The sequence below is a fragment of the Aotus nancymaae genome, unplaced genomic scaffold (assembly GCF_030222135.1).
Source record: "Aotus nancymaae isolate 86718 unplaced genomic scaffold, 86718_ANA_hifiasm-v0.15.2.pri h1tg000059l, whole genome shotgun sequence".
Lineage (NCBI taxonomy): Eukaryota > Metazoa > Chordata > Mammalia > Primates > Aotidae > Aotus > Aotus nancymaae.
Window position 1 is genome coordinate 15,939,339 of NW_026988473.1, and position 27,259 is coordinate 15,966,597.

At 39.3% G+C, this 27,259-nt stretch overlaps 1 protein-coding gene across 23 annotated transcripts in view; it reads left to right on the forward strand.

Moving 5' to 3' along the window:
• PHF21A (PHD finger protein 21A) overlaps nucleotides 1–27,259 on the forward strand; it is a 194,696-nt gene that overhangs the window by 148,088 nt on the left and 19,349 nt on the right. For 19 of the 23 annotated variants that reach the window (XM_021665682.2, XM_021665685.2, XM_021665690.2 and 16 more), the window contains 4 exons: nucleotides 5,779–6,030; nucleotides 7,263–7,352; nucleotides 12,231–12,524; nucleotides 24,924–25,022. In XM_021665682.2, coding sequence (XP_021521357.1) covers nucleotides 5,779–6,030; nucleotides 7,263–7,352; nucleotides 12,231–12,524; nucleotides 24,924–25,022 — 735 coding nt within the window. The remainder of the gene's footprint in view (nucleotides 1–5,778; nucleotides 6,031–7,262; nucleotides 7,353–12,230; nucleotides 12,525–24,923; nucleotides 25,023–27,259) is intronic. The other 4 variants (XM_021665736.2, XM_012452459.3, XM_021665732.2 and 1 more) reach the window with 2 other exon arrangements.

The window sequence follows — 27,259 nt, forward strand, 5'->3', positions numbered from 1 at the left end:
TTTGAGACCAGCCTGGCCAACGTGGCAAAACTCCATCTCTACTAAAAATACAAAAATTATCCAGGCGTGGTAACCTACACCTGTAATCCCAGCTCCACAGGAGGCTGAGGCATGAGAATCACTTGAACTTGGGTGACAGAGGTTGCAGTGAGTCAAGATCATGTCACTGCACTCCACGCTGGGGGACAGAGTGAGACTCCATCTCAAAAAAAAATTTTTAAAAATCAAAGGAAGCATTTCCAAAATACTTGTAATAGCTTTTCCTTTCCCTGGTAGTCTGTGTTGCTTTGGGATGGTGGATGGTGAGAGGTCTAGGGTTACCTCCAAAACAGTGTTGTGTAGCACCTAAGGGCACCTCTCCCTCCAGTAGCCCACCTGATATATTTAATTGATATTTAATTTGCCAACCTTTTAAAAATATTGTTTTATTTAATGCAGATGTTTAATGTCAAAAACCAAAAGGATCTTCTAAGCTTTTGGGTTTTGAGTTTACAGTAAACTACCAATCTGATTTATTTATTTTTTTTTTTTGAGACAGGATCTGGCTCTTTCTTCTAGGTTGGAGTGTAGTGGCACAATCTCAGTTCACTGAAACCCCTGCCTCAAGCCATCCTCCCACCTCAGCCTCCCAGATAGCTGGGACTACAGGCACAGGCCACCATGCCAAGCTAATTTTTGTGTTTTTTGTAGAAATAGGGTTTCACCATGTTTCCCCATCTCAAACTCCTGAGTTCAATTGATCCACCTACCTTGGTCTCCCACAGTGTTGGGATTTAAGATATGAGCCACTGTGCTTGGCAGTACCAATCTATTTACTGAACATACTCTATGTGCTCGATTCTGATATACAAAGAGCAGTGGTCCCTGCCAGAAATCTGGTATATCGTGATTAGTAATTTTTATTTGTTCTGTAAATATTTATGAAGTTCCTACTGTGTGCAAGCACTGTTTTAGGTAATGTGGAGGCTAAATGCACAAATTAGAGAGTTTGTTTTCAAGAATTTAAAAAATTTAAGATGTAGAGGAAGTTTGAGGATACAGTGATTTTGACTAGAGGGATCAGAAAGAACTTTTCAAGGAGGGTTGCATCTGAGCAGGGCCCTGACAGATGAATGGAATTTTAGTGATAGAGCAAAGTGGAAAGAGTTTCACAGGTATAGAGAATAGTATGAACAAAAGGATGGAGTCAAAAAGGTAAATACATGCCCTGGGAATCGCAAGTAGGCTGGTGTGGTTGGAATGTGGGATCCCTGAAACGATGGAGAGGAGATAAGGCCAACCCTCCAAAGCATGCCAAAACTTCTGGGTTTCTTAACAGTCACAGGGAAGTGAGGGCAAGGACAAATGGGAGGTTACATATGGCATATATTAAATACACAGTTTCAGAAAGAATTAAATATTAAGTAGCAATCAATAAGTTTTTTATTCTAAGTTGGGTGATTGGCATATACCAAGGCATAGAGGAAGCAATGAGGAATTCTTTTTGGAAGGAGGAATGGGGACAGTGCTTTACTTAGTTAACAGCAACTCATACTTGTATGCATATTTTGAAAGTCTCCAATCTACAGAAAAAGTGAAAGAATAGAACAGTTAAATACAGGTATACGCTCCAACCTATATTCATAGCCCTCTCATTTTTAATGGCATAATGCAAATGTAAAGAAGAGAGCAGTTAATAAAACCAAATAGAAAAGAAACCTTTGTAAACACAAAAGAGAGAGGGGTTCTTTTTGTGGTTGTTTGAGTATACAACAGTGACTGCATTCAAAATTAAACAAGCAAAATAATCTAAAATAGATGTGGAAGTAAGATTCCATAGTAATAATCCCTTAAATTCTGATTTGGATTTCATCTGTTTTACATTATGTCTTTTCTTTGAGACAGAGTCTTACTGTATTACCTAGGCTGGAGTGCAATGGTGCAATTACAGCTCACCTCAGCCTTGACATCCCAGGCTTAGGTGATCCTCCCACCTCAGCCTCTCAAGTAGCTGGGACTATGGGTGTGTGTCACCATGCCCAGCTAATTTTTGTATTCTTTGTAGAGGCGGGGTTTCACTATATTGCCAACTGGTCTCAAACTCCTAGGCTTAAGTGATCCACCCACCTTGGCCTCCCAAAGTGCTGGGATTACAGGCATGACCTACTGTGTCCAGCCTTAGTCCATCTGTTCTAAATCAATACTTCATACTTGACAGGTAAACAACAAGAGCAAATAAATAAGTAAAAAGGATTTTGCTGTTAGCACTGTTTGCTATGCCATGCATTTCTGCATTAACTTCTAGCTCATGCAGTTTGGGTTTTGTCAAAATAAAGAACCCCTTCATGAAACTGTGGAGAAACAGCTACCTTCTCTACAAGGTAATCATACTTAGCCACTGTTAACTAGCTAAAAACAAATCACAACTTTCATAAAAATAAATCTCTTGGCTGGATGTGGTGACTCATGCCTGTAATCCCAACACTTTGGGAGGCCAAGTCGGGAGAATTACTTGAGGCCAGGAGTTCTAGACCAGCCTGGGCAACATAGTGAGACCACGTCTCTACTAAAAATAAAAAAACATTACAGGTGTGGTTGCACCCACCTGTAGTCCCAGCTACTCAGGAGACTGAGGTGGGAGGATTACTTGAGCCCAGGAGGTCAAGACTGAAGGAGCCATGATTGCACCACTGCACTCTAGCCTGGGTGACAGAGCGAGACCTGTCTCAAAAATAAATAAATAATAATAATAATTTGTTGTTGGACACCTTTCTTCTCTATGTCACTTCTTTCTCCTTTTAGAACAGTTCAGACATTTTCATTAGACTTATTTCAAAGTTCTAAATTCCCTTTGTCATCTGAACTATAACACCCCAGAAGTTTGGTTTGCATTCCCTAATACTAGGAAAAGAAGCACCAGACTAGGGGTAAAGATCTAAGCACTTCCTGTGTCTTGGTGTCAGTAAATGGTAAATACATTCTTCAAAAAGTTTTCACTGAAGCATACAATACTGAGTCCTCTGCCTAACTATAAACAGTTATATAGATGCTGGAAATCGTGTAGTGAAATAAGCCATAACCATACTTGTAAAAGAAAACTGCTAACCTAAGATGTGAACAAACTTATTAGGTTTCAGTGTTTTTAAAGTGTTTGGTTAATGGTAAGTATATAACTCAAGTGAGTTTGAGGCTTTAGTCAGTATTTTGTAGAATAATCAGTTTAGAGTTATTCAAAATATTGATGGTTTACTTGAAACAAAAGTACATTGACTTTTTTTAAAGCAATTACAACATACGTCTTTAAAATCCATGTCAGTGAGTTCTTTTGACTAGAGCTTTACTCCCACAATCCATGGTAGCGCTGGATTCAACGCCATCTGGTGTGACTGGATCACCACTTCAAATTCTTTATATTGACATGTTTAAAATTGAAAACTAAAGCTAATACACTGTGGTAAAAACACTTATTACAAATTGCTGAAAATACAGTCAGTCCTTGCTGTTATACTACTATTAATATACCATTTCTAATGATAAACAGCATTTGGCTTTTATTTGGTTTTCATCACTGATAGAAGATAGATGATCCACTGTACCCCAAAATAAATGTCAGTGTTCCCCCTTTCATTTCACAGTTAAGAGGGCAGTGGCAAAGAGAATAAGCCACTCCTATGTTGTTGTCTTGGAGAAGAGGAAACAAAGATTTAGATGATGATCTTAAAAGATTAGATAACACGTGTATATGGCTTTCTTCATGTCGGTGAGGTTATAGCAGTTAGGATAGAGATGATATGTACCTTTTCTACGTGTAAGACAGAAAAATTGAGATAAATAACTACCTAGAAGCAAAGTAGAAGACCATAGACACTGAAATAGAAATTAATAAGGGAAGTTGTCCAGATGTGTTTCTGGGAGAATGGAGATACTTTTCATGGTCCTGGCACAGTGGTGTTGGAAATGCTATCTCCACTGTCCAGTTTGGTTGGTCACCATTAACCACATATGACTTTGGACATTTGAAATTGTGGCCAGTGCAACTGAGGAGGTGATTTTTTGTTTTGTTTTGTTGTAATTAATTTACTTTTCAATTTTTTTTTTTTTTTTTTTGAGACGAAGTCTCGTTCTTGTTGCCCAGGCTGGAGTGCAATGGTGAAATCTTGGCTCACTGCAACCTCTGCCTCAGCTTCCTGAGTAGCTGGAATTACAGGCACTTGCCATCACGCCCGACTAATTTTTGTATTTTTAGTAGAGATAGGGTTTTGCCATGGTGGCCAGGCTGATCTCAAACTCCCGACCTCAGGTCATCTGCCCGCCACGGCCTCCCAGAGTGCTGGGATTACAGGTGTGAGCCACCACGCCCAGCCAGTTAATTTTTAAATAGCAACTTGTGGCTAGTAGCTGCCAAATCAGACAGTGCAAATATATGGTAAAGGTGGAGTAGTATCAAAATCAGAACCAGTGAGTTTGACCAGATAAATTTTCATGTTCCTGAAATATCTATCTCCAGATAGATGTGTAGACCATACAATGAATGTGTTTATGTTTTTTTTTTTTTGTTTTTTAACTGATTCTTTTAATTATTCCAGTAAAAAGTCTAGAAAAGTACAGCTTCAAAGCTGCAATAGCACTAAGGAGCATCAGTCAAGTCCTGTTACCTCAGTTCATCCTCTGATCTCCAAGGCTTTTGAAACTTAGATGTTTGTTTCCACCTCGTCATGTTTCATTGCATCTTTGATCACTTGTTCAGCTGTTCTCCAGAGAAAAGATTATAGGTAGTAACTCATAATATCCCTTTGGTATCAAAACTGGTATTTACTATATACTAGTTGGTTAATATGTTTCATTATCTGGAGCTTGGGATTCATTGCCTCTGAGGTAACTGCCACTGAGGCAACATGCTAATCCTCCTGTGAGTTCCCCTTCCTTCTCTCCAGGGTGACACTACTAGAAAAAAAAAAGAAAAGGAAAGAAAGAAAAGAAAAGGCACTGCCTTTTTACCCCAGCTTTTGTGTCTCAGGAAACAGATATCCAGAATTATTTGGTGGCTTTCTTCATATCAGTGAGGTTGTAGCAGTTAGGAGAGAGATGATGCGTACCTCATTGATTTGCAACTAATACAAAGTTTGTTTTTTTTTTTTTTTTTGAGACGGAGTTTCGCTCGTTACCCAGGCTGGAGTGCAATGGCACAATCTCGGCTCACCGCAACCTTCGCCTCCTGGGTTCAGGCAATTCTCCTGCCTCAGCCTCCTGAGTAGCTGGGATTACAGGCATGTGCCACCACACCCAGCTAATTTTTTGTATTTTTAGTAGAGACGGGGTTTCACCATGTTGACCAGGATGGTCTCGATCTCTCGACCTCGTGATCCACCCGCCTCGGCCTCCCGAAGTGCTGGGATTACAGGCGTGAGCCACCGCACCCGGCACACAAAGTTTAAATTAATTAAGAGCAAGCAAAGAATTAAAAACACTAAAACAAATAAGTACACTCACATTCTGTATCTGTACCCCTACCCCATTCATTGTTGAAAACTCTGTGCCTGAATTAGTGTGCAGTTACTACTATGAACTTACCCATGTACATGTGACACCAATATCAGAATTCTTGAAAACTAGAGATTGCCTTTCCCTTTAGTAAGGAGTGTGCTCTATGTCCACAAAAGAAATGTTGTTCTACAGAGAAATTGATTATGGGAATTGTTTTGTTTACTTCTAAGGTTTAGCAGCATATTGTTTAGTGGGATTTAGTTTATTATTTAGCTTAGATTTAGTGTCCTAATACCTGTTTTCCCTGTCTCCTAGAAGACTGTAACTACAGCTTCTATGATTACCACAAAGACACTACCTCTCGTCTTGAAAGCAGCAACTGCGACCATGCCTGCCTCCGTGGTGGGCCAGAGACCCACCATTGCTATGGTGACCGCCATCAACAGTCAGAAGGCTGTGCTCAGCACTGATGTGCAGAACACACCAGTCAACCTCCAGACGTCTAGTAAGGTCACTGGGCCTGGGGCAGAGGCTGTCCAAATTGTGGCAAAAAACACAGTCACTCTGGTAAGCCAGCAGCTGCTCCTCATGTGTGATCACATGAGAAGGTTAGGATATGCATTTGTATAGTAAATCCTTCTTAGGCTCCTGCTGGATTTCTCAGTTTCCATCATTCTTCTAGCATACTAAATTCCCCTTTGGGGCTGAGAAGGGAATATGGGGCTGGGAATTGAATATGGAATATCAAATCTGTAGTGATTTGATATCTGCTCAAATCACTACAGAAGTGTCCTGACGCCAAGGACCAAACTCAGTGCATTATCTGAGGTCAAAGTATTACTTGATTTTAGGGGGAAAGTCTCCTTCACAGAGGTATACACACTGTTTAATTTATCTCTCCCTTTGCCTTCACCCTGTCTACAGTGTTTTCCTGTGAAACTTGAGTGCTTAAACTCTCTTGTGCTGTATTACTGCCTTGGTGAAAACTCTCTGATAATTCTTTTAGTTTAATATCCCTTTAAATTGATTGTACCTAGAAAGTACTGAAGTCAGTTGGGGCACTTTAAAAATATTCAAGAAACTCAAAAATTAACAGTGTCAGTGCCCAGTCTTGTCAGGGAAAAAAAAAATCCCTTTACGGAGGAAGTACTTGAACAAGAATTTTCATGAGAGTTCCAGGATCAAGCCATTTAGAAAACTGATATTCTCAGAAGCTTGAGAGAAATAGATCTAAATTTTGATATAAAATTCCCTTAAAATGGCACCTAAGAGCTCTTGATGGCTTTTGAATGATACCAGTGGTGAGTGAAACTAGAGAGCAACAAAGTGAAGCTTCACCACTTACCCAGGAATCCTTAGAGAAGCAACCAGATCATTCAGCCAGATACTGAGAGTTAGAAAATTTTCTATTCACTGTTAGGTAAAGCTCTATCAGGAAAAAGCCTATTTGGCTAAGTAGAAAGTTTGATTTTACTTTGGATCCAGTCTTGACTTTTAAAATATGTAAATGCAAAAGTTCTTAAGTGTCAAAGGAAATTGTTTAAGATTTACTGAGCCTGCTATGTTCTACATTAGATGTGGGAGGAAACAGAAGTGTGGTTGGTTCACTTTATAGGGCAAAGCACGCAGGTGGGAAAGTGAAAAAGTTTCCTAATGCGGCGTTAATTCAGATGATTAACTTACGATGAAAGCTTGTAGAAAATATTGTCTGATCCAAAGAAGAGTGATGCTAAAAATACTAGCTTTGAGTTAGAAGAGTGATTGTTCTCTCTGGCTTATTTATCTTCCTCATTTTTTAGCAGGTTCAGGCAACACCTCCTCAGCCCATCAAAGTACCACAGTTTATCCCCCCTCCTAGACTCACTCCACGTCCAAACTTTCTTCCACAGGTAAGTAAAACAATGACAAGCCCAGTGATAGGTTAGATGGGACAAAAATCCTCATGGGCTCTTCCTAGGTATCCTGTAATGGGGCTTGTCAGCCCAGCTGTCTATCCCACTTAGCTAAAAATTCTGACTGTTGATTTCTGTACCATGAAGAAGCTTATTTTGTCATCATGGTTTATTAGCAATGACCAAAGGCAGTAGTAAGGGGAAGTAAAGGAAAAGAAACATTTTCTAAATTTAAAGTAATTAAAACCATTATAAACCTTAAACTTACTAGAAGAATTTAGCCAAAGTCTGCCTGGCAGTGGGGGAAGAATGTAATTAACACTTCTTATTTCTTTCCTGCATGTCAAAAAGAGTAGGGAAGGAAACGACAGCTAAACCAACTAGTAGAAACCATTCAGTTCTGCCCTGGAAAGTGATGGTTTTGAACATCATGCTTAAAGGCAACGTCTTGCTTCTAAAGGCTTAGGTTAGGGGTCTGTACAGGGGACTTTCTCCCTAGGCCCAAGCAGCTCTGTATGACCATATTCTCCTGAGAGTGTTCTTCCAGCAATTAGGCTAACTTTCACCATTCTCAAGGCAAAATGCCAAGATTTCCCCCTTCTGGACCTTGAGGAGTGTTGACTTGCTTAGTAGAAAGTCTGAGATTTCCTATCTGAGGCCCTAGTTTTCAGACAAAGAGAAAAGAAGGAGTTTTGTGGTCAGTGGTGTAAATGATTTCCAAATAGCCTCTGGAGAGAGGATGGGCAGTGCTAATATGAGATAAGATAATTTCAGTTATATATCAGATAAATCCTTAATAAATACCTTCGGTAGTAAACATTGTCCTAAGCACTGTGGATATTGCCAGTTTTCAAGACAGACAGTTCTCTGCCCTCAGACTGCTTCAGGCACATGCACAGCCAATTACTGTGCCCAATATGGGAAGTAGAGGGCAGTCTGAGAGCCCATGAGAGAGATATCTGCCTATTATTTCTTTTTTTTTTTTTTGAGATGGGGTCTTACTCCCGTTGCACAGGCTGGAGTGCAGTGGCGTGATCTCGGCTCACTGCAACCTCTACTTCCAGGTTCAAGTGATTCTTTCCTCAGTCTCCTGAGGAGCTGGGATTACAGGTGTGTACCTCCGTGCCTGGCTAATTTTTGTATTTTTAGTAGAGACGGGGTTTCACCATGTTGGCCAGGCTGTTCTCGAACCCCTGACCTCAGGTGATCCACCCGCCTTGGGCTCCCAAAGTGCTAGGATTACAGGCATGAGCCACCGCACCCGGCCTAATTGCCTATTTTTAACAGTATTAGAGAAGGTTTCTTCAAGCTTTCTTTGATGAGTTGACATTCAGTATGACCTAAAATCCTAGTTGAGTTAGCCTGCTAAAACTTTGGAAGAAGAATAAAAATGTCCTTGACAGGCTGAGTGTGGTGGCTCACACCTGTAATCCCAGCATTTTGGGAGGCTAAGGCAGGTAGATCATGAGGTCAGGAGTTTGAGACCAGCCTGGCCAACATGGTGAAACCCCATCTCTACGAAAAATACAAAAATTAGCTGGGCCATAGTGGGGTGCGCCTGTAATCCCAGCTACTTGGGAGGCTGTGGCAGGAGAATTGCTTGAACCCAGCAGGGAGCAGAGGTTGCAGTGAGCCGAGATTGTGCCACTGCACTCCGGCCTGGGTGACAGAGCGAGATTCCGTCTAAAAAAAAAAAAAATGTTCCAGGCAGAGGATGGAACATATATATGTAGGTCCAGGATAGAAAGATGCATTAAGTTTAACGAACCAAAGGAGGTTTGCTATGCCTGAGCACAGAGGGTCATGTGGCTATTGCAGGCTAGAGTTAGTTAGAGTCGAGGCTGGAGAAGTCCACTAGGGCCAGAGCTGGTGGAACCTTGTAGGCTATTTAGGAATCTAGGCCTTATCATAGGAGCAGCAGACATTCATTAAAGCATTTTCAAGCAAGTACTTGATGTGGTCAGATTTATGGTTTAGAAAATTCCCTCTTGCCTCTGTGCAGAGAGTAATTTGGGGATAATCAAGACTGTGGGCAGCAAGAAGAGTTAGGACATCGTCAATGATAATAACCAATGTTTAGAGAATCTTGCTATGTACTAGGTACTATGCTAGGTGCTTTATATGGGGTGTCTATTTTAATTGTTACAACAACCCTGTGCAAATAGGTATTACTCTTTTTAAGGTAAGGAATCTAAGGTTTAGTCCATGTTTTTCAAACAGTAGATCATGACTCATTTGTTATGAAAGCAATTTAGTGGATTGTAACCAGGGTGTTTAAATAAAATGAAAAGAATAGAGTAGGAACTATTAAGAGTACATAGGACATACTGTGTTCCCCCATTTCAGGAAGTTTTTGTTTTTAGAAATATATGTCTATAGGTGCATACTAATTACAGAGTAAAATATATTTCTTACTGTTAGTTAGTGGCACCCACCACAGGGTCATTTTAAGTTCAGCCAAACATTCATACCGACTAGACTTTCATGGGCCACACTTGGCACCAGTCTGCTTGGAATGATATAGGACAGAAACCACAGCTTGGCAGCAAGATAGCACCAGATATTTGTCTTCTATGTGAGTCCATACAGTTGTCCCTACAGCTGTCCAAGGATAGCTCAGGTGCAAGGAAATAAGCTCCTTCTTTAGGATGGTGGGAAAGCCAACTTGGCATAGAAGCCTTATGCCCACAAGACCCAGTATATCTTGTGTCAACTACATAGGCATAGCTTTCAAGGTCCCCACAGTGGATATGAGAGACACCCCACTTAGGGAAGCCAAATCATAGTGTCCCTTCAAGCCCATTCAGATTTGATTTAGCAGTAAGGGATTTTTTTTTTTTCGAGGGGGAATTTCGCTGCTGTTACCCACACTGGAGTGCAATGGTGTGATCTCGGCTCACCGCAACCTCCGCCTCCTGGGTTCAAGCAATTCTCCTGCCTCAGCCTCCCGAGTAGCTGGGATTACAGGCACGCACCACTATGCCCAGTTAATTTTTGTATTTTTAGTAGAGACGGGGTTTCACCTTGTTGACCAGGATGGTCTCGATCTCTTGACCTCGTGATCCACCCGCCTCGGCCTCCCAAAGTGCTGGGATTATAGGCGTGAGCCACTGCGCCCGGCCTGCAGTAAGGGATATTTTTTTGAGATGGGTCTCACTCTGTCACCCAGGCTGGAGTGCAGTGGCGCTCTCTCAGCTCACTGCAACCTCCACCTCCCGGGTTCAAGCTAACTTCCTGTCTCGGCCTCTCAAGTAGCTGGGATTTCAAGCCACCATGCCTGGCTAATTTTTGTATTTTTAGTAGAGACAGGATTTCACTATGTTGGCCAGACTGGTTTCAAACTCCTGGCCTCAAGTGATCCACCAGCCTCAGTTTCCCAAAATGTTGGGATTACAGGCGTGAGCCACTGTGTCTGGCCAGTGAGGGGTCATTTTTATCATAAGCAGTGTCTCCTGGTAATATGGTTGACATTCTTACCCTTAGACCAGGTTGCCAGGAGAGCAGAGCTAAAGAGTTAATTGAAGATCAAACCTCATGCATAAGGGGAAAGGGTTTTGCCTACAGGGTCACAGTTTGAAAAGTTTGAAAAATACTGGCTTATGGCCAGACGCAGTGGCTCACACCTGTAATCCCAGCACTTTGGGAGGCCGAGGCAGGCAGATGACAAGGTCAGGAGATCGAGACCATCCTGGCCAACATGGTGAAACTCTGTCTCTACTAAAAATACAAAAATTAGCTGGGCATGGTGGCGCACACCTGTGGTCCTAGCTACTCAGGAGGCTGAGGCAAGTGAATCACTTGAACCCAAGACACGGAGGTTGCAGTGAGCCGAGATTGCACCACTGTACTCCAGCCTGGTAACAGAGGGAGACTCCGTCTCAAAAAAAAAAAAAAAAAAAACTGTCTTATAAAGATAAGGTATGTTGCCTGAGGTTACACAGCTAGTGAGTAGTAGAACCAGGATTTGAACCCAGGCAAGGCTGACCTCATGTTTTTAACTGCAACTTTTTAATCATTGTTTTTAGTAAGCCAAACATAAACTAGGATAGTGGATAGTGGAGTGAGGATAGAAAGAAATAGACAGATTTGAGAAGTATTTAGAGAGTAGAGGATAGAATAGGAATCAAGAATGATTCTGAAGTTTATCAAGAAAAGGGCATTTACTGAGGCAATTATAGGAAGAAGAGAGGATTGGAAGAAGAAATTAATGAGTCTTAGACATGTATTCAAGTTGAATATATTTCTGAAGTTCAAGAAATGTCTCAGATTCTGAGACAAAAGTGTGAAAATCTTCAGTACATAGATGGTAATTGAAGCCATGAGATGGGTGAGAGCTCCTAGGAATAATGAGAACATTGGGAAGAAAAGGGGTTCCCCGGAAAAAACAATCCTAAGAAATAACTCACATTTAGGATGAGGCCGAGGAAGAGTAAGCCCACAAAGGAGACTGAGAGGAGTGGCCAAGAACAGGGAGTTAGAGGGCCAGAAATGGAGGTAATCTGAAGCTGTGGATATGAAGAAATTTCAAATGTGAGTTAAGGCCATTGGCAATGTTATTACTATACCATGTACAAGTTTTGGGTAGGACCAGTTTCTGGATTAGGCCTTTGACCTTGGTCAGAAGAGGTGGCATGGTGTAGAAGACAGAGCTCAGGATTTAGAATCAAAAGCTGTGTTCTAGGGTGAGGTTTGGACCTCAAGAACTGATAAGTCTTGTATAAGGTTAAATGCCCTGAGATCTGTAGAATTAATATACCAAAGTGAACATTAATAAGTATATTAAATACCATTTCATACATAGAGTGTGGAAGATATGCTTTTATAGGACTTGAGCAGCTTAAGTAATACAATAATTATTCTCTCTTTCCCCTATAGGTTCGACCCAAGCCTGTGGCCCAGAATAACATTCCTATTGCCCCAGCACCACCTCCCATGCTCGCAGCTCCTCAGCTTATCCAGAGGCCCGTCATGCTGACCAAGTTCACCCCCACAACCCTTCCCACATCCCAGAATTCCATCCACCCCGTCCGTGTCGTCAATGGGCAGACTGCAACCATAGCCAAAACGTTTCCCATGGCCCAGCTCACCAGCATTGTGATAGCTACTCCAGGGACCAGACTCGCTGGACCTCAAACTGTACAGCTTAGCAAGCCAAGTCTTGAAAAACAGGTACAGGCAGAGTATGTACCTGCTCTGGGCGGTAGCCTTGCCATTGAGGCATATGGCTGCTGGGCTGTCTCTAAATACATTTTCTTGAGGGCTCTTCATCTCACCACCATTATCAGTAACTTGTCGCTTATCGTGCGATAATTCATCCACGTGCAGAAGGGTCATTTTTACTGAAGAAAGTTGGGTTGCTTTTCCCACCATCCCCTCGTAGTTGGGCTCAGATTCCTGTGTGAGTGAGCTCCCCCTGCTGGTTTTGCTGTGGAAATTCACAGACAGTCTCTGCTGCCCTCAGTCAGGAAGCACAGATGAGGTAGTAAACAGAAAACGCCATGTTAGTTTTGGCCCAATAAGAATCCAGATGAAGATATGACTGGAAAGTCAGGAAGAGTAAACAAAACAGGGAAAGCGATTTCATTTCAAAGACTTTGATTGTTACAGATAATGGGGAGCCAAACAAAAAAAATTAAAATTTCTAAAAAACATTCTTTTAACTTTAGAAGATGCAGACATTTTAGCTCAAATACTGAAACATTTCATTTATATTTCCTGAAGTCAGATTTTATCTTTAAAAAACGAGGCTAGAGACATGCAAGTAACCTGTAAAAACATTTGAAGTTTCTGTAGCAGAAAGATCTCTGAAAACAGCAAAAAGGATAGGCAGTCACTGTATCCTATTTGAAAAAACGACTAGTGATGAGAAAGAAGAATTTGGCAAGCAAAGGCATTCTCTCTCGCCGGGTGCGGTGGCTCACGCCTGTAATCCCAGCAGCTTTGGGAGGCTGAGGCGGGTGGATCACGAGGTCAAGAGATCGAGACCATCCTGGTCAACATGGTGAAACCCCGTCTCTACTAAAAATACAAAAAATTAGCTGGGCTTGGTGGCGCGTGCCTGTAATCCCAGCTACTCAGGAGGCTGAGGCAGGAGAATTGCCTGAAACCAGGAGGCAGAGGTTGCGGTGAGCCGAGATCGTGCCATTGCACTCCAGCCTGGGTAACAAGAGCGAAATTCCTTCTCAAAAACAAAAAAAAAAAAAAAAAAAAAAAAAGGCATTCTCTCTCAAGAAAGTTGCTTTAAAAAGTCATCAACCTATTTTTAATTGTTCAGGCTTGACTTCTCATTTATCTGAAAATAGTCTGTGGTGATCCTGAATCTTCTGCTTCTGGATGGCAGACCATAATTCAGAGAGGCTGTTCAGATGATGGGGAATGAAAGAGCTGCCTTCTGCCTTAGTCTCCTTGAGCAGAGGAACCTATGCATAGAGCACTAGGCCTTAAACCCAGGCAGCTCACAAATACAGCAGACCTTGCACTCAAGAAGCCAGGTATCAAAATCTGTGCTTAGGAAATACAAGAACACATCTCTATTCCCGGGGAACCTATTCAAACCCCAGCAAGTCCTTTGAGAAACATTCAGAAATGAATTATTATTATTATTATTTTGAGATGGTGTCTCGCTCTTGTTGCCAGGCTAGAGTGCAATGGCTCAATCTCGGCTCACCACAACCTCCACCTCCTGGGTTCAATCGATTCTCCTGCCTCAGCCTCCTGAGTAGCTGGGATTACAGGCATGTGCCACTACACCCAGCTAATTTTGTATTTTTAGTAGAGATGGGATTTCTCCGTGTTGGTCAAGCTGGTCTCGAACTCCCTACCTAAGGTGATCTGCCCGCCTTGGCCTCCCAAAATGCTGGGATTATAGCCATGAGCCACCATGCCTGGCCCAGAAATAAATTATTTACATTATTTTAAAACAGAACATTTCAAACTTACTAACAGCGGAACTTTGGTATTAAACTACTGAGAGACAGATGCTCAAGCTTAGGAGTTTGAGTGGAGACATGCTGTCTTGTGCTAACCCTCAAAGAACCTCTGAGGAGCCTCAGTGTTCCACAGAACCTGGCTTCACAACACTATTTTAGGTTACTAAATATTATTCTCTTTTACCTCTTTTTTTGATGAAGATATTTTTAGGAGACAAATTATTTTGGTTTCATTTTATTTTTAAATTTCTGATTACAAAGATAATACAAGTTCATTTTTAAAACAAATTCAAACATTACAAAAATATAAATTGTAGAAAGTACCTTTCCCATAATCTAAAGAGAGAGTAAACTTTTATTATGATTTTATCATAATATTACCCCCAAGAGATAATTACTATTAACAGTTTAAATTATATTCTTACAGATTTTTTTTTTTTTTTTTTTTTTTTTTGAGACGGAGTTTCACTGTTGTCACCCCAGGCTGGAGTGCAATGGCACAATTTCGACTCACTGAAACCTCCACCTCCCAGGTTCAAATGATTCTCCCGCCTCAGCCTCCCGAGTAGCTGGGATTACAGGCGCCTGCCACCTCACCTGGACAATTTTTGTATTTTTAGTAGAGGTAGGGTTTCACCATGTTGGCCAGGGTGGTCTTGAACTCCTGAACTCAGGTGATCTGCCCACCTTGGCCTCCCAAAGTGCTGGAATTACAGGAATGAGCCACTGTCCCCAGCCCCCAGATATTTTCTGTGTACATGTAAAACATTTTTAAAGCAAAAACCAAAATCAAGCTATGTATTTTGCAATTTGGGTTTTTTTTTCCCACTTTAATAGATCTTAAACATCTTTTCATGTCCTGGCCTTCATGTTGATAGAGCTTTTTATTTTAATTATTACAAAAAGATATCCATGAATTCTTAAGAATTAAAATAATTTCCATTGTAGCAGTATATGTCATGGTTTCTCTTTTTGGTCTAATAAAGAAATTCAGGGCTGGGCGTGGTGGCTCACGCCTGTAATCCTAGCACTTTGGGAGGCCGAGGTGGGTGGATCACCTGAGATCAGGAGTTCAAGACCAGCCTGGCCATCATAGTGAAACCCTATCTTAAAAAAAAAAAAGAAAGAAATTCAGTCATTGTTATTTTAACTTGCTGGGCAGCCTGGCATAATAGTCTTAGAAGTTACCAAGCTCAATCAGCAGAGACTCTCTTCAGACTAAATTGCATTCTCAGGATTCTCTTACTTCATATCTTTCAACTATCCTTTTCTATTTATATTTCATTTTCAGTATCACATTTATAGCCATTGAGAGATCTCATAGATCATAGAGCTAAGAGGAAAGCAATGTAATATTTGTAACCATGGAAGAACCTGTTTACACTTGTTCACAGAGTTATCAAACCTGTATCCAGCATTCTCTATATGACCAGGCTAAATGGGTTCCCTTATGCTTTCTGCTGTTCCCTTTAGATGATAACATCATTCATTTAATAAAAATGTGTTAAGTGCCAGTTGCTATGCTGCATGTGGTTTCTATAATATATAAGGTGGATAAACTAAAGCCTATACCCTCACGGAACTCAGTTTCTAGTGTGTTTGGAGCAGGCACTGAGGCTGTGTCTCCAGGGAAGGAATCATGGCTTCCCACATTGGCATAGGAATGGGAGAAGGCAATGCCGGCTATAACAACAGTGGTCTCACTTGTCCTTCCCCTGTCAGACATAACCAACTTCCATATCCACCCAGATAAGAGATGTTATCCCTCATTAGAAACCACATTACATTGTGGCTCTGAGAAAACAAGTGGTAGGGTTTAAAATCTTTGAAGCTGAAGACTTGTTTTAGACAGAAAAGTAGATGAAGCCAAAAGACTTAGGATATAACCTCCACATTGCCTGCCTTTGTGTCCTTGTCCTCTCCAGCACTCTAAAATGGGGCTAACACCTGTTGGTGATGAAATGAGATAAAGTATTTAATGTTTATTAGACTATGCCTGATGGAGTTCTCAGAAATTACGTTTCTTTCTTATTCACCGCACTGCACACCCTGCAACAAAGACTTCTATGTATGTCTCCAAGGCTGAGCTACTGAAAAAAATCCAGGGTCCTGTGGGGGAGAAAATTGCCACATTACCCCTACTTCCATATATGTTTTTCATAGGAACCTGCACAATATACCCTAAAGAGGAGTACTTAACAAAGTAAGAATATTATCCAATGTATTATCTTTAAATTTCTGTTTTCCCTGTTAGTAAGCCTGAGCTGATACCCCCCGATCCCATTTTAATACTGGTGCTATAGTAGGGATAGTAGATCCAAGTGACCAAACGTGGATTTTGCTTTGCCTTCAATCCCAATCTGTTTAACCTTGACTAACAAAATTATTTGGACATTTTTTGCACCTGCCTAACTTTGGTTTTTCATGCAGACAAGTATATAGGGTATACTTGATTAACTTAATTCTAGATTTATGCAGAGTTTTTGGATTCTTTTATGATACCAAAAAGAACAGGAATTGCAAATTGAAATAATCGTGGGTTCGAAGAAGAGATGTAAGTGAGTAAAACAGGCTAAGAGTAAACAACCGGACTTTTTATTTATTTTTCCACTTTCAGTGGGAACATGAGTACAAGAGATATCCCACTTTTATTCTTAATTCCCCTTTAAAATAATAGGTAAAACAAGCATGATAATAATCGACAATAGAAAATGGAAGAAGCTCTGGCAAACTGCACAGTAATGTGCTTCATCTCAAGGAAGCAACTGCTTCTTGGCAATAACAAATTTTTATCACATGGAGACTTTTTCAAGAAAAGCCTGAAATCCAGATGTTGTTAAAAGTTGCCTAGTTGTTAACATACTGGTAACTGTTTAAACACCATAGGCAAAAAATAACATCTGCAAGACAACTTCAACTCTGGATAATGGTTTATACTCTCTGATAGAGAACAAACTTTTAGATTCATTGAAGAGATATTCATGAATTCGTTTTGTTTTCTAATCCAATTTTTTTTAACTGAGGTGAAATCACATAAAATTAATCATTTTAAAGTGAACAGTTCAGTAGCATTTAGTATACTTACAGTATTGTGCAACCACCACTTCTATTAAGTTCCACAACATTTTCATTACACCAAAATAAACCCAGTATCCATTAAGCAATTATTTAACTTCTGCCTTTTGCCCTCCACCCTGCCCCTGGCAATCACCAATCTGTTTTCTGTCTCTATATAGATTTACCTGTTCCGGATATTTCATATACATAGAATCATACGACATGTGACCTCGTATGTCTGGCTGCTTTCACTTAGCATGTTTTTGAGATTGATCCATATGGTAACACGATCAGTGCCCCTTCTATTTTAAGTGGCTGACTAATATTCCATGACATGAATGTACCACAATTTGTTTGTTTATTTATTCATCTCTTGATAGACTTAGGAAATCATAAGACATTGGTTGGTTCCACTTTTTGGCTATTGTGAATAGTACTGCTGTGAACATTCATGTGCAAGCATTTGTATGAGTACTTGTTTTCAGTTCTTTGGGGTACATACCTAGAAGTAGAAAATTGCTAGGTCGTAACAGTAATTCTGCTCAACTATTTGAAGAACTGCCAAACTGTTTTCCACAGCAGCCAAATCATTTTTCATTTCCAACAGCAATACACGAGCATTCCATTCTCTCCATATCCTTACCACACTTACTATTTCCTTTTTTGTTTTACTTATAGCCATCTCAGTGGGTACGAAGTAGTGTTGATGTGCATTTCCCTAATGACTAATGATGCTGAGCATCTTTTCATGTGCTTGTTGGCCATTTGTACATCCTTGGGAAAAGGTCTATTCAAATCCTTTGCCAATTTTTAAATTGGGTTGTTTTTCTGTTGTTGAGTTGTAGGAGTTATTATATAATCTGGATACTAGGCCCTTACCAAATACATGATTGGCAGATATTTTCTCCCATTCCATAGTTTGTCTTTTTGCTTTCTTGATACGATCCTTTGATACACAGCTGATTTTTTTCTTGATCTTGTACCCTACAACTTTGCTGAATTTGTGTATTAGCTCTAGTATTTGTTTTATGACTTGTTTGAGTTTTTTTCTATGTAGGATCATGTCATGTGCAAATAGAGATTTACCTCTTCCTTTCCAATTTGGGTGCCTTTTTTTTCTTTTTCTAGCCTAATTGCTCTGACCTGAACTTCCAGTACAGTATTAAATAGCAATGGTGAAAGCAAACATTCTTGTCTTGTTGCTGATCTCAAGTGGAAAGCTTTCACCATTGAGTATGATGATAGCTGTGTTTTCATAAATGTTTTTTATAGAGTCAAGGAAATCCCCTTTCATTCCAAGCTTTCTGAGCATTTTTATCATGAATAGATATTGGAATTTTTAAGATAAAAACTGTACATGTATATGGTGTACAATATGATGGTTTGTTATACATAGTGAAATAATTAGTATAATCAAGCTAATTCATATGTCTGTCTCCTCACATAGTTATCTTTTGTGTGTGTGTAGTGGGGTACCTGATTTTGACAAATGCTTTTTCTACACCAGTTGAGATGTCATGTTTTTTTCCCTTGGTTCTGTTAATGTGGTATATTATATTGATTTTCTTATGTTGAATCACCCTTTCATTCTTAGGATAAATCTGGCTTTGTCATGGTGTATCATCCTTTTAATATGCTCTTGGATTCAGTTTGCTGGTATTTTGTTGAGGATTTTTTGTTGTTGTTAAGGGTTTTTGCATCTATAGTCATAAGGGATATTGCTCTATAATTTTCTGTTCTTTTGGTTTTTGCTTTTTTGGAGGCAGGGTCTCACTCTGTCACCCAGGCTGGAGTGTAGTGGTGCAATTACAGCTCACTACAGCTTCATCTTCCCAGGCTCAAGTGATCCTCCCATTTCAGCCTCCCCTTCACCCTACCCTGGGACTACAGGCATGTACCACCATCCCTGGGTAATTTTAAAAAAATTTTTTCTGGAGATGGGGTCTCACTTTGTTACCCAGTCTGGTCTCAAACTCCTGGTCTCAAGTGATCCCCCCACCTTGGCCTCCCAAAGTATTGGAACTGTAGGCATGAGCCACCCAGCCTGGCCTATAATTTAATTTTCTTTTTCTTTTCTTTCTTTCTTTTTTTTAGAAACAGGGCAGGATATTACTCTGTCACCCAGACTGGGGTGCAGTGGCACAATTTCAACTCAAGTGATCCTCCTGCCTCAACTTCCGAAGTAGCTGAGACTACAGATGCACACCACCGTGCCTGGCTAATTTTTGTATATATATATATATATATACATTTTTTGCACCTGCCTAACTTTGGTTTTTCATGCAGACAAGTATATAGGGTATACTTGATTAACTTAACTCTAGATTTATGCAGAGTTTTTGGATTCTTTTATGATACCAAAAAGAACAGGAATTGCAAATTGAAATAATCGTGGGTTCGAAGAAGAGATGTAAGTGAGTAAAACAGGCTAAGAGTAAACAACCGGACTTTTTATTTATTTTTCCACTTTCAGTGGGAACATGAGTACAAGAGATATCCCACTTTTATTCTTAATTCCCCTTTAAAATAATAGGTAAAACAAGCATGATAATAATCGACAATAGAAAATGGAAGAAGCTCTGGCAAACTGCACAGTAATGTGCTTCATCTCAAGGAAGCAACTGCTTCTTGGCAATAACAAATTTTTATCACATGGAGACTTTTTCAAGAAAAGCCTGAAATCCAGATGTTGTTAAAAGTTGCCTAGTTGTTTTTTTCTCTAAAAAAAAAAAAAAATATATATATATATATATATATATTTTTTTTTTTTTTAGAGACCAGGTTTTGCCATGTTGCCCAGGCTGGGTTTGAACCCCTGAGCTCAAGCTATCCAGCTGCCTTGGCCTCCCAGAGTGCTGGGATCACAGGCATGAGCCACTACGCCTGGCCCATTTTCTATTCCTGGGTGTCTTTCGCTTTGGTATCAAAGTAGTGCTGACCTCATAGAATGAATTAAGAGCGTATTTTTTGAAATTTGAGACAGATTGATGCTAATTCTTTAAGTGTTTGGTAGAATTCACTAATAAAACCATCTGATCCAGTCCTTTTTCTTTTTGGGGAGAATTTTGATTACCGTTTCAATCTCTTTAGTTGTCACGGGTCTGTTAAGATTTTCTATTATCTTCAGTCAGTTTTGGTTATGTATATGTTTCTAGGAATTTTCCATTGCATCTATGTTGTCTAGTTGGTGTACGGTTGTTCAGTGTATTCTCCTATAATCCTTTTTAATTCTGTGAGATGTAATATCCTCAATTTCATTTTTGGTTTTAGTTATTTGTATCTTCTTTTTTTCTTAGTCTAAACCACAGGTTTGTCAATTTTGTTATTCTTTTCAAAGAATCACCTTTTGGTTTTGTTGATTCTGTTGTTGTTCTCTATTTCATTTTTCTTCATCCTAGTCTTTATTTTCTTTCTTTTGCTTTGAATTTAGTTATTTTTCTGTTTCTTAAAGTTTAAAGTTAGGTTATTGATTTGAGCTTTCTTCTTTTTTAATATAGACTGTTAGCAGCTATAACTTTCCCTCTGAGTACTGCTTTCACAGCATTGCATAAGTTTTGGTATGTTGTGGCCTTGTTTTCATTTCTCTCAAAGTATTTTCTAATTTCTCTAGTGATTTCTTCTTTTTCCCATTGGTTATTTAAGAGTGTGTTGTTTAATTTCCATACATTTGTGAGTTTTCCAGCTTTTCTGATGTCATTAATTTCTAGCTTCTTTCCATTGTGGTTGGTGAAAATATTTTATGTGATTCTAGTCTTTCTAAATTTATTAAGATTTGTTTTGTGGCCTAACATATAATCTGTCCTGGAGAATGTTTCATGTACACTTGATAAAAATATGCATGCTGCTCTTGTGGAATGGAGTATTCTTCATATGCCTGACAGCTCTAATTAGTGTATAGTGTTGTTCAAGTTCCCTATGTCCTTTTTAATCTCTGCACAAGTTTTATCCATTACTTAAAGTGGGATATTGAAGTCTCCATTTATTATTGTAGGACTGTTTATTTCTGTCCTCAATTCTTTCAGTATTTTCTTTATATATTTTGGGGCTCTGTTGTCTGGTACATATATTATTATAAATGTTATATCATCTTTTTGAATTGACCCTTTTGTCAATATATTATAAAATGAGCTTCTTTATCTCTTGTAACAGTTGTTGACTGTAAGTCACTTTTGTCTGATGGTAGTATAGCTATTCATTACAAACATCCTTTTACTTTCAACCTTTTTGTGTCTTTCGCTCTAAAATGAGTCTCTCTTACAGACAGTATATAGTTAGATCATGTTTTGCTCATTCTGCCAGTCTGTCTTTTAATTGGTGAGTTTAATCCAATTATATTTAAGTGATTACTGATAAACAAGGACTTATGCCATTTTGCTGTTTGTTTTCTCTACCTATGTCTTACATCTTTTGTTCTTCATCTCCTCTAATACTGCCTTTGTGATTTTTTTTCCTAGTGTGCCATTTTCATGCTTTCCTCATTTCTGTTTCTGTATACAATTATTTTCTTAGTGGTTACCATGGGGATGATAGTTAACATTCATACATTTTTAACAGTCTAGTTTGAGTTAACCCCAGCTTAAATTTTAAAAACTCTGCTTATATGGTTTCAGTTGAGGCCCCAATCTCAGCATCATGCAACATATCCCTGTAACGAAACTGCACTGTACCCTCAAATCTAAAATAAAAATAAATAAATAAATAATAAAAGCTTTGCTAATGACAATAAAGGAAAAAGAAGCTCTGCTTCTACACAGCTCTGCCCCCCCTTTATGCTGTTATGGTCACAAATTATATCTGTACATTGTGTGCTCACTAATATAGATATATAATTACTTTATGCATTTGTCTTTTAAGTCATATAGGAAGCAAAAAGAGAAGTTAAAAATAAAAAATACAATAACACTGGCTTTTACATTTATTCATGTAGTTAGCTTTATTGGAGTTCTTATTTCTTTATATGGCTTTGAGTTACTGTCTAGTTTCCTTTCATTTCAGCCTGAAGGGACTCCCTTTAACATTTATTTTAGGACTGGTATACTAGCAGGGAATGTCCTCTGCTTTTGTTTACCTGGGAATGCCTTATTTCTCCACTTTTGAAGAATGGTTTTGCAGGATATAGAATTCTTGGTTGATAGGGGGTTTTTTGCTCAGCACTCTAAATATATTAACCCATTTCCTTCTGGTCTGCAACTTAGCTGGGTGGTTTTGGCTGATAGTCCCTCACAAGTTTGCAGTCAAACTAGTTGGCTAGAGCTGCAGTAATTTTAAGGTTGCGCTACAGCTCAATAATCCACGTCTGAGCTCAGCACATGGTTGTTGGCAGGCCTCACTTCTTCACTGGCTATTGGCTGGAGGTTCCATTCCTCACACCTGGGCCTCTCCATAGTGCTGCTCACAACATGGCAACTGACTTCCTACAGAGCAAGAGATCCACGAAGGAAAGACACCCTCCCTTACCACCAATGTTGTGATTGTTTTGTTTGTATTTTTGTTTTTGGATACTTTTGATATTATTTATATAACACTGAGATAATCATACTTTTTCTTGTATGAGAGAGAGAAATTTGAATGGGTAATTCTTTAGTGGAGTGGAATTGATTTGCCTTTCCCTAAAAGCATTGCCACTAATTGCTTTACTCAGCCTTAGAAATAGAAGTAAGAGACTTCAAGAAACTTCACACAGCCTTGTAATGGAACAGCACACCCTTATAGATGACCTTCTCTTCTCCCTCCTCCTGCATACATCTGTCCTTCCTGTTCAAAGAGACATGAAAATAAGCTTTCTGGGCATCCAGGACTTTTAAAATGTCACTGTAAACTACTTTCCCATTGGTGGTTTGTTTTTATGGAGGAAATGTGTCCTTTTTGATTAAAAACTCTCGTGTGTGTGTGTGTGTGTGTGTGTGTTAGAGATGAGAGAGACACTTGAGTGATTCTTCCTTAGGTCATATTCTTCACTCAGAAGACCAATCAGCTCTTTACTGTACACCTGGGCTGCCTGAAGTACCATAATAGGTTCAAAGGGGGGCGAAATCAAGAGATGCATGAAACAATTCCCACTCTCAAGTAGCTTTTAGTATAAAGGGGGAAATATGAGAGAACCCCAGTGGGGGGAAAATACAAGACAGCATTTATGCCCCAGAGCAGTGGTCGCCACAGTATTGATAAGGCAGATGCTTACATTTTCCTTATGTAATCGTATAAAAAGGAGAAGGAAAACATGGAAGTGGCCAGGAAAGAAAATGAAAAATCTTTATGCTTGTGTTAGTTTTTCAGCTCTGGTAAAGTATTTCCAGCATAATTATGTTTGAGAACTTTAGATGTCCATTTGTAGGGCCAAAGTCTCACTTAGCCCCTCATTAAATAAGAATAAAACTTCCCATCAATAATCAGACAGTTTTATTCTCCCTTATTTAATTATCGTTCCCATATGAAAGGACCATTATGTCCACATTTTTTCTAATTTTGAAAAAGTAAGTTAGGTTTGTGTTTACAGTTTTATATCTGCTGTTTTAAAATTATTTCAGTATTTATAGAGAGCTTCATAAAATGAATTAGCCATTGGCTTATGGTAAGAATAGTAATGCAAGCCGGTCTACCAGTATGCTAGCTACCTTTTGTGTTTGAAGACGGTAATACAACTGGTGTTTCTTCTGCTTGAGTAGACGCTTCTGGAAGAAGAGGCTTGGAATAATTAGGAAGTCAGCCTCTTGCAAGATGGTCCGCCCTTAGCAATTGCATCTCTCCTCTGATGGACTATATAGGCAGGTTTTTAATATTCCATGTGAGGGTAGTTCTGCAGTCTCTCTGGATTATGTTTGTAATTGTTCTGAAATAGAAGACTGTGTATGCAAGACGTTTTCAACATCATTCTGGTCTTAAGCAGATTGTGGGCTGGAGCTTGACCTATAATATAAAAACAGTGGGCCAGGCATGATGGATCACGCCTGTAATCCCAGCACTTTGGGAGGCTGAGGTGGGCAGATCACCTGAGGTCAGGAGTTCCAAACCAGCCTGGCCAACATAGTGAAACCCTGTGTCTTCTAAAAACACAAAAATTAGCCAGGCCTGGTAGCGGGCACCTGTAATTCCAGCTACTAGGAAGGCTGAGGCAAGAGAATTATTTGAACCTCGGAGACAGAGGTTGCAGTGAACTGAGATTGTGCCACTGCATCCAGCCTGGGCAGCGAGAACAAAACTACATCTCAAAAACAGCAACAACAGTGGGCTTGCCTCTGGGAAACTACCCCCACATCCTAAAATACATGGAAATCAGAAAGGGCAACCTGTACCACATTTTTATACTTAGGAATTAAGTCATATTTTTCTTTTTGTATACATTATTTAGACTTATATTTATAGATTCATATTTACTCCATGCAATTTAATAACCTCAACTAGGGCTTTACATTTTATTTCCCCTCTCCCAGTGAAATCTATAATACTAACTCCTTTATTACTAATGTTCCATGTTTGAATATGTTGTCTGCTTTCTTCTTGACTACTACTATTAAACTTCTGGTTGTTTCATCCTTTTAATAAAAAATGAATTCTGAATTTTTATTTAATTTTTCTCTCCTAGACAGTTAAATCTCACACAGAAACAGATGAGAAACAAACAGAAAGCCGCACCATCACCCCACCTGCTGCACCCAAACCAAAACGGGAGGAGAACCCTCAGGTAGGCCTATGTCTCCAAAGGCAAGACCCCGGCTACAGTGTGTAGTTTATTCTCATGTACCAGCAGGGGCACCTGCTCTCTGAATGAGGAAATGAACCTGATGTTCATTTTCTTAGGCTCTTTTATTATTCAACAACATGATTGCCAAGTCAGATTGGTCTAGAGTGGAATTCTTAAGACTGTGATCTTGAGGGTCCATGCACTGGCACATAGGCATTTTGATTGTATCAAAGAAAATGTTTTTTTTTTAAAGCGTTATTATTCTTCATATGCATGTTACAAATTCAGAATGTTAAGATGAATGATGATTTTCCCAGCTGTCCCATTACATTCCTAATCATTACTGTGTTCTGTTTGTCTCAGCCAACATTTTTAAGATGTCCAGTTCACTCAGCTAATGTGTATTTATATTATCGATTACAGTTATTAAATGTACATTTTTGGTATAACCATTATATTGCATTAGAACCCCAAATCCCAAATGAATCAGTAGCTCAAAAGTAATCCGTTGAAGCATAAAAGTAGGGATGAAAATAGTAACATCTATACTACAATTTAGGATAGAGTTATAAACATAAATAGCAAAGAAGACCCTGATACAAATATAGAATGTGAATCTGTATGTCCTTAGACAAGCAAATTTTTTTAGTTTGATGTTTTGGCATAAGCAGCTATAAATGGAAAACGTAGACAGGTAATATGATGATGAATATCTGACAGTTAGATTTCATTTGACCAGTAATTCACTTGCCTCTGTCCTCAGTGCATTCTTTATAATGAAACCATGTGAAATGGTGGCATGAAGCCATCAAAGCTTCATGTCATTTTTTTGAAGCAGTAATTTATTGAGCCATTCCAGGTTTCCTAAAACAAGTACAAAATATAATTCTTTCTGATATGAAATGAATGAATTTTTAATTTTATCTTTAAAAAGAGGACTAAAATCCCTTGAGCCAAAAAGAAGTACTAGTCACAAAAACTGCTGAGGAACTTGTGAAATCATCAAAGAATTAATGACAAGTATTATGCTTTGAGGAGGAAAAATTGAGCAAAATTTCCCTGTCAAAGGAAACTGAAGAATCCAGCCTGGGCAACACAGTGAGACTTTGTCTCTCCAAAAAATAAACAAAACCAGACGTGGTAGCGCACACCTGTAGGCCTAGCTACTCAGGAGGCTGAGGTAGGAGGATCACTTGAGCCCGGGAGGTCTAGGCTGCAGCGAGCTGAGATGATGCCACTGCACTCCAACCTAGGTGACGGAGCGAGACCCAGTGTGGGCAAGCGAGTACCATCATGTGTAGTAGGAGATATTTCACCTTCTAGTTGGATAGAATCATAGTCATAAACAAAGTAAATTAGCTCTTAGCATATATGGGATACATATATGAGGTAAAATTTCTTGACAGCTTTTTAGTCTATCATCAAAAACTTTTCCACAAGAGAGGAAATATTTTTTCACTTAATAATTATTTTGTGAGCTTGATCTAAACTGGCAAAGATGATTTGGGTGTGAGTGGCTAAGAAGGGTGCTGTTACTTGCTTAAAAGAGGGTGAACCTGAATGTCAGTCTATACACTGCTTTATCAAGAGAACAGCTTGGGGAAAGCCTCTTGATCTTGATTATATTTCTAAGGATTAGTGAAAATTAGGAATGTAGTCAGTTGGCAGCCATAAAATGTATCTGATTTCAACATAGTTTAGAAAACAGGAAAGTCAGGCTGGGCATGGTGGCTCACACCTGTAATCCAAGCACTTTGGAGGCTAAGGCAGGCAGATCACCTGAAGTTGGGAGTTCAAGATCAGCCTGACCAACATGGTGAAACCCATGTTAAAAAAAAGAAAAAGAAAAACAGGGAAGTCCAAGACTGCTTTTTCTTACCAGACTAATCTGGCTGTCAAGGGGATAGGTGCCCATTTAAGTTTTTTTGAAATAAGAAATAATATAAAAACATTTCTTCAGGACTCTGAAGATACCAGTAAAGGACATTTCTGTGTTCTCAAGTGGCTTGCTCAAGAAGTTTATCTTCAAATAGGCTGAACCTATCACTTCAGGCCAAAGTAGTGTAATATCAAGAATAAGATGTCAGGATTTTTAAAGATCAATCTGTGGTATAAATAACTCTACAGGAGTATGTCTTTTACAATTGAAGGTGTTCTTTATTCATCAGAGAAAGAAATTGATAATGTATTATTTGGCATATTTAGAAACTGCATGCAGTAGTACAACAGAAAATGAA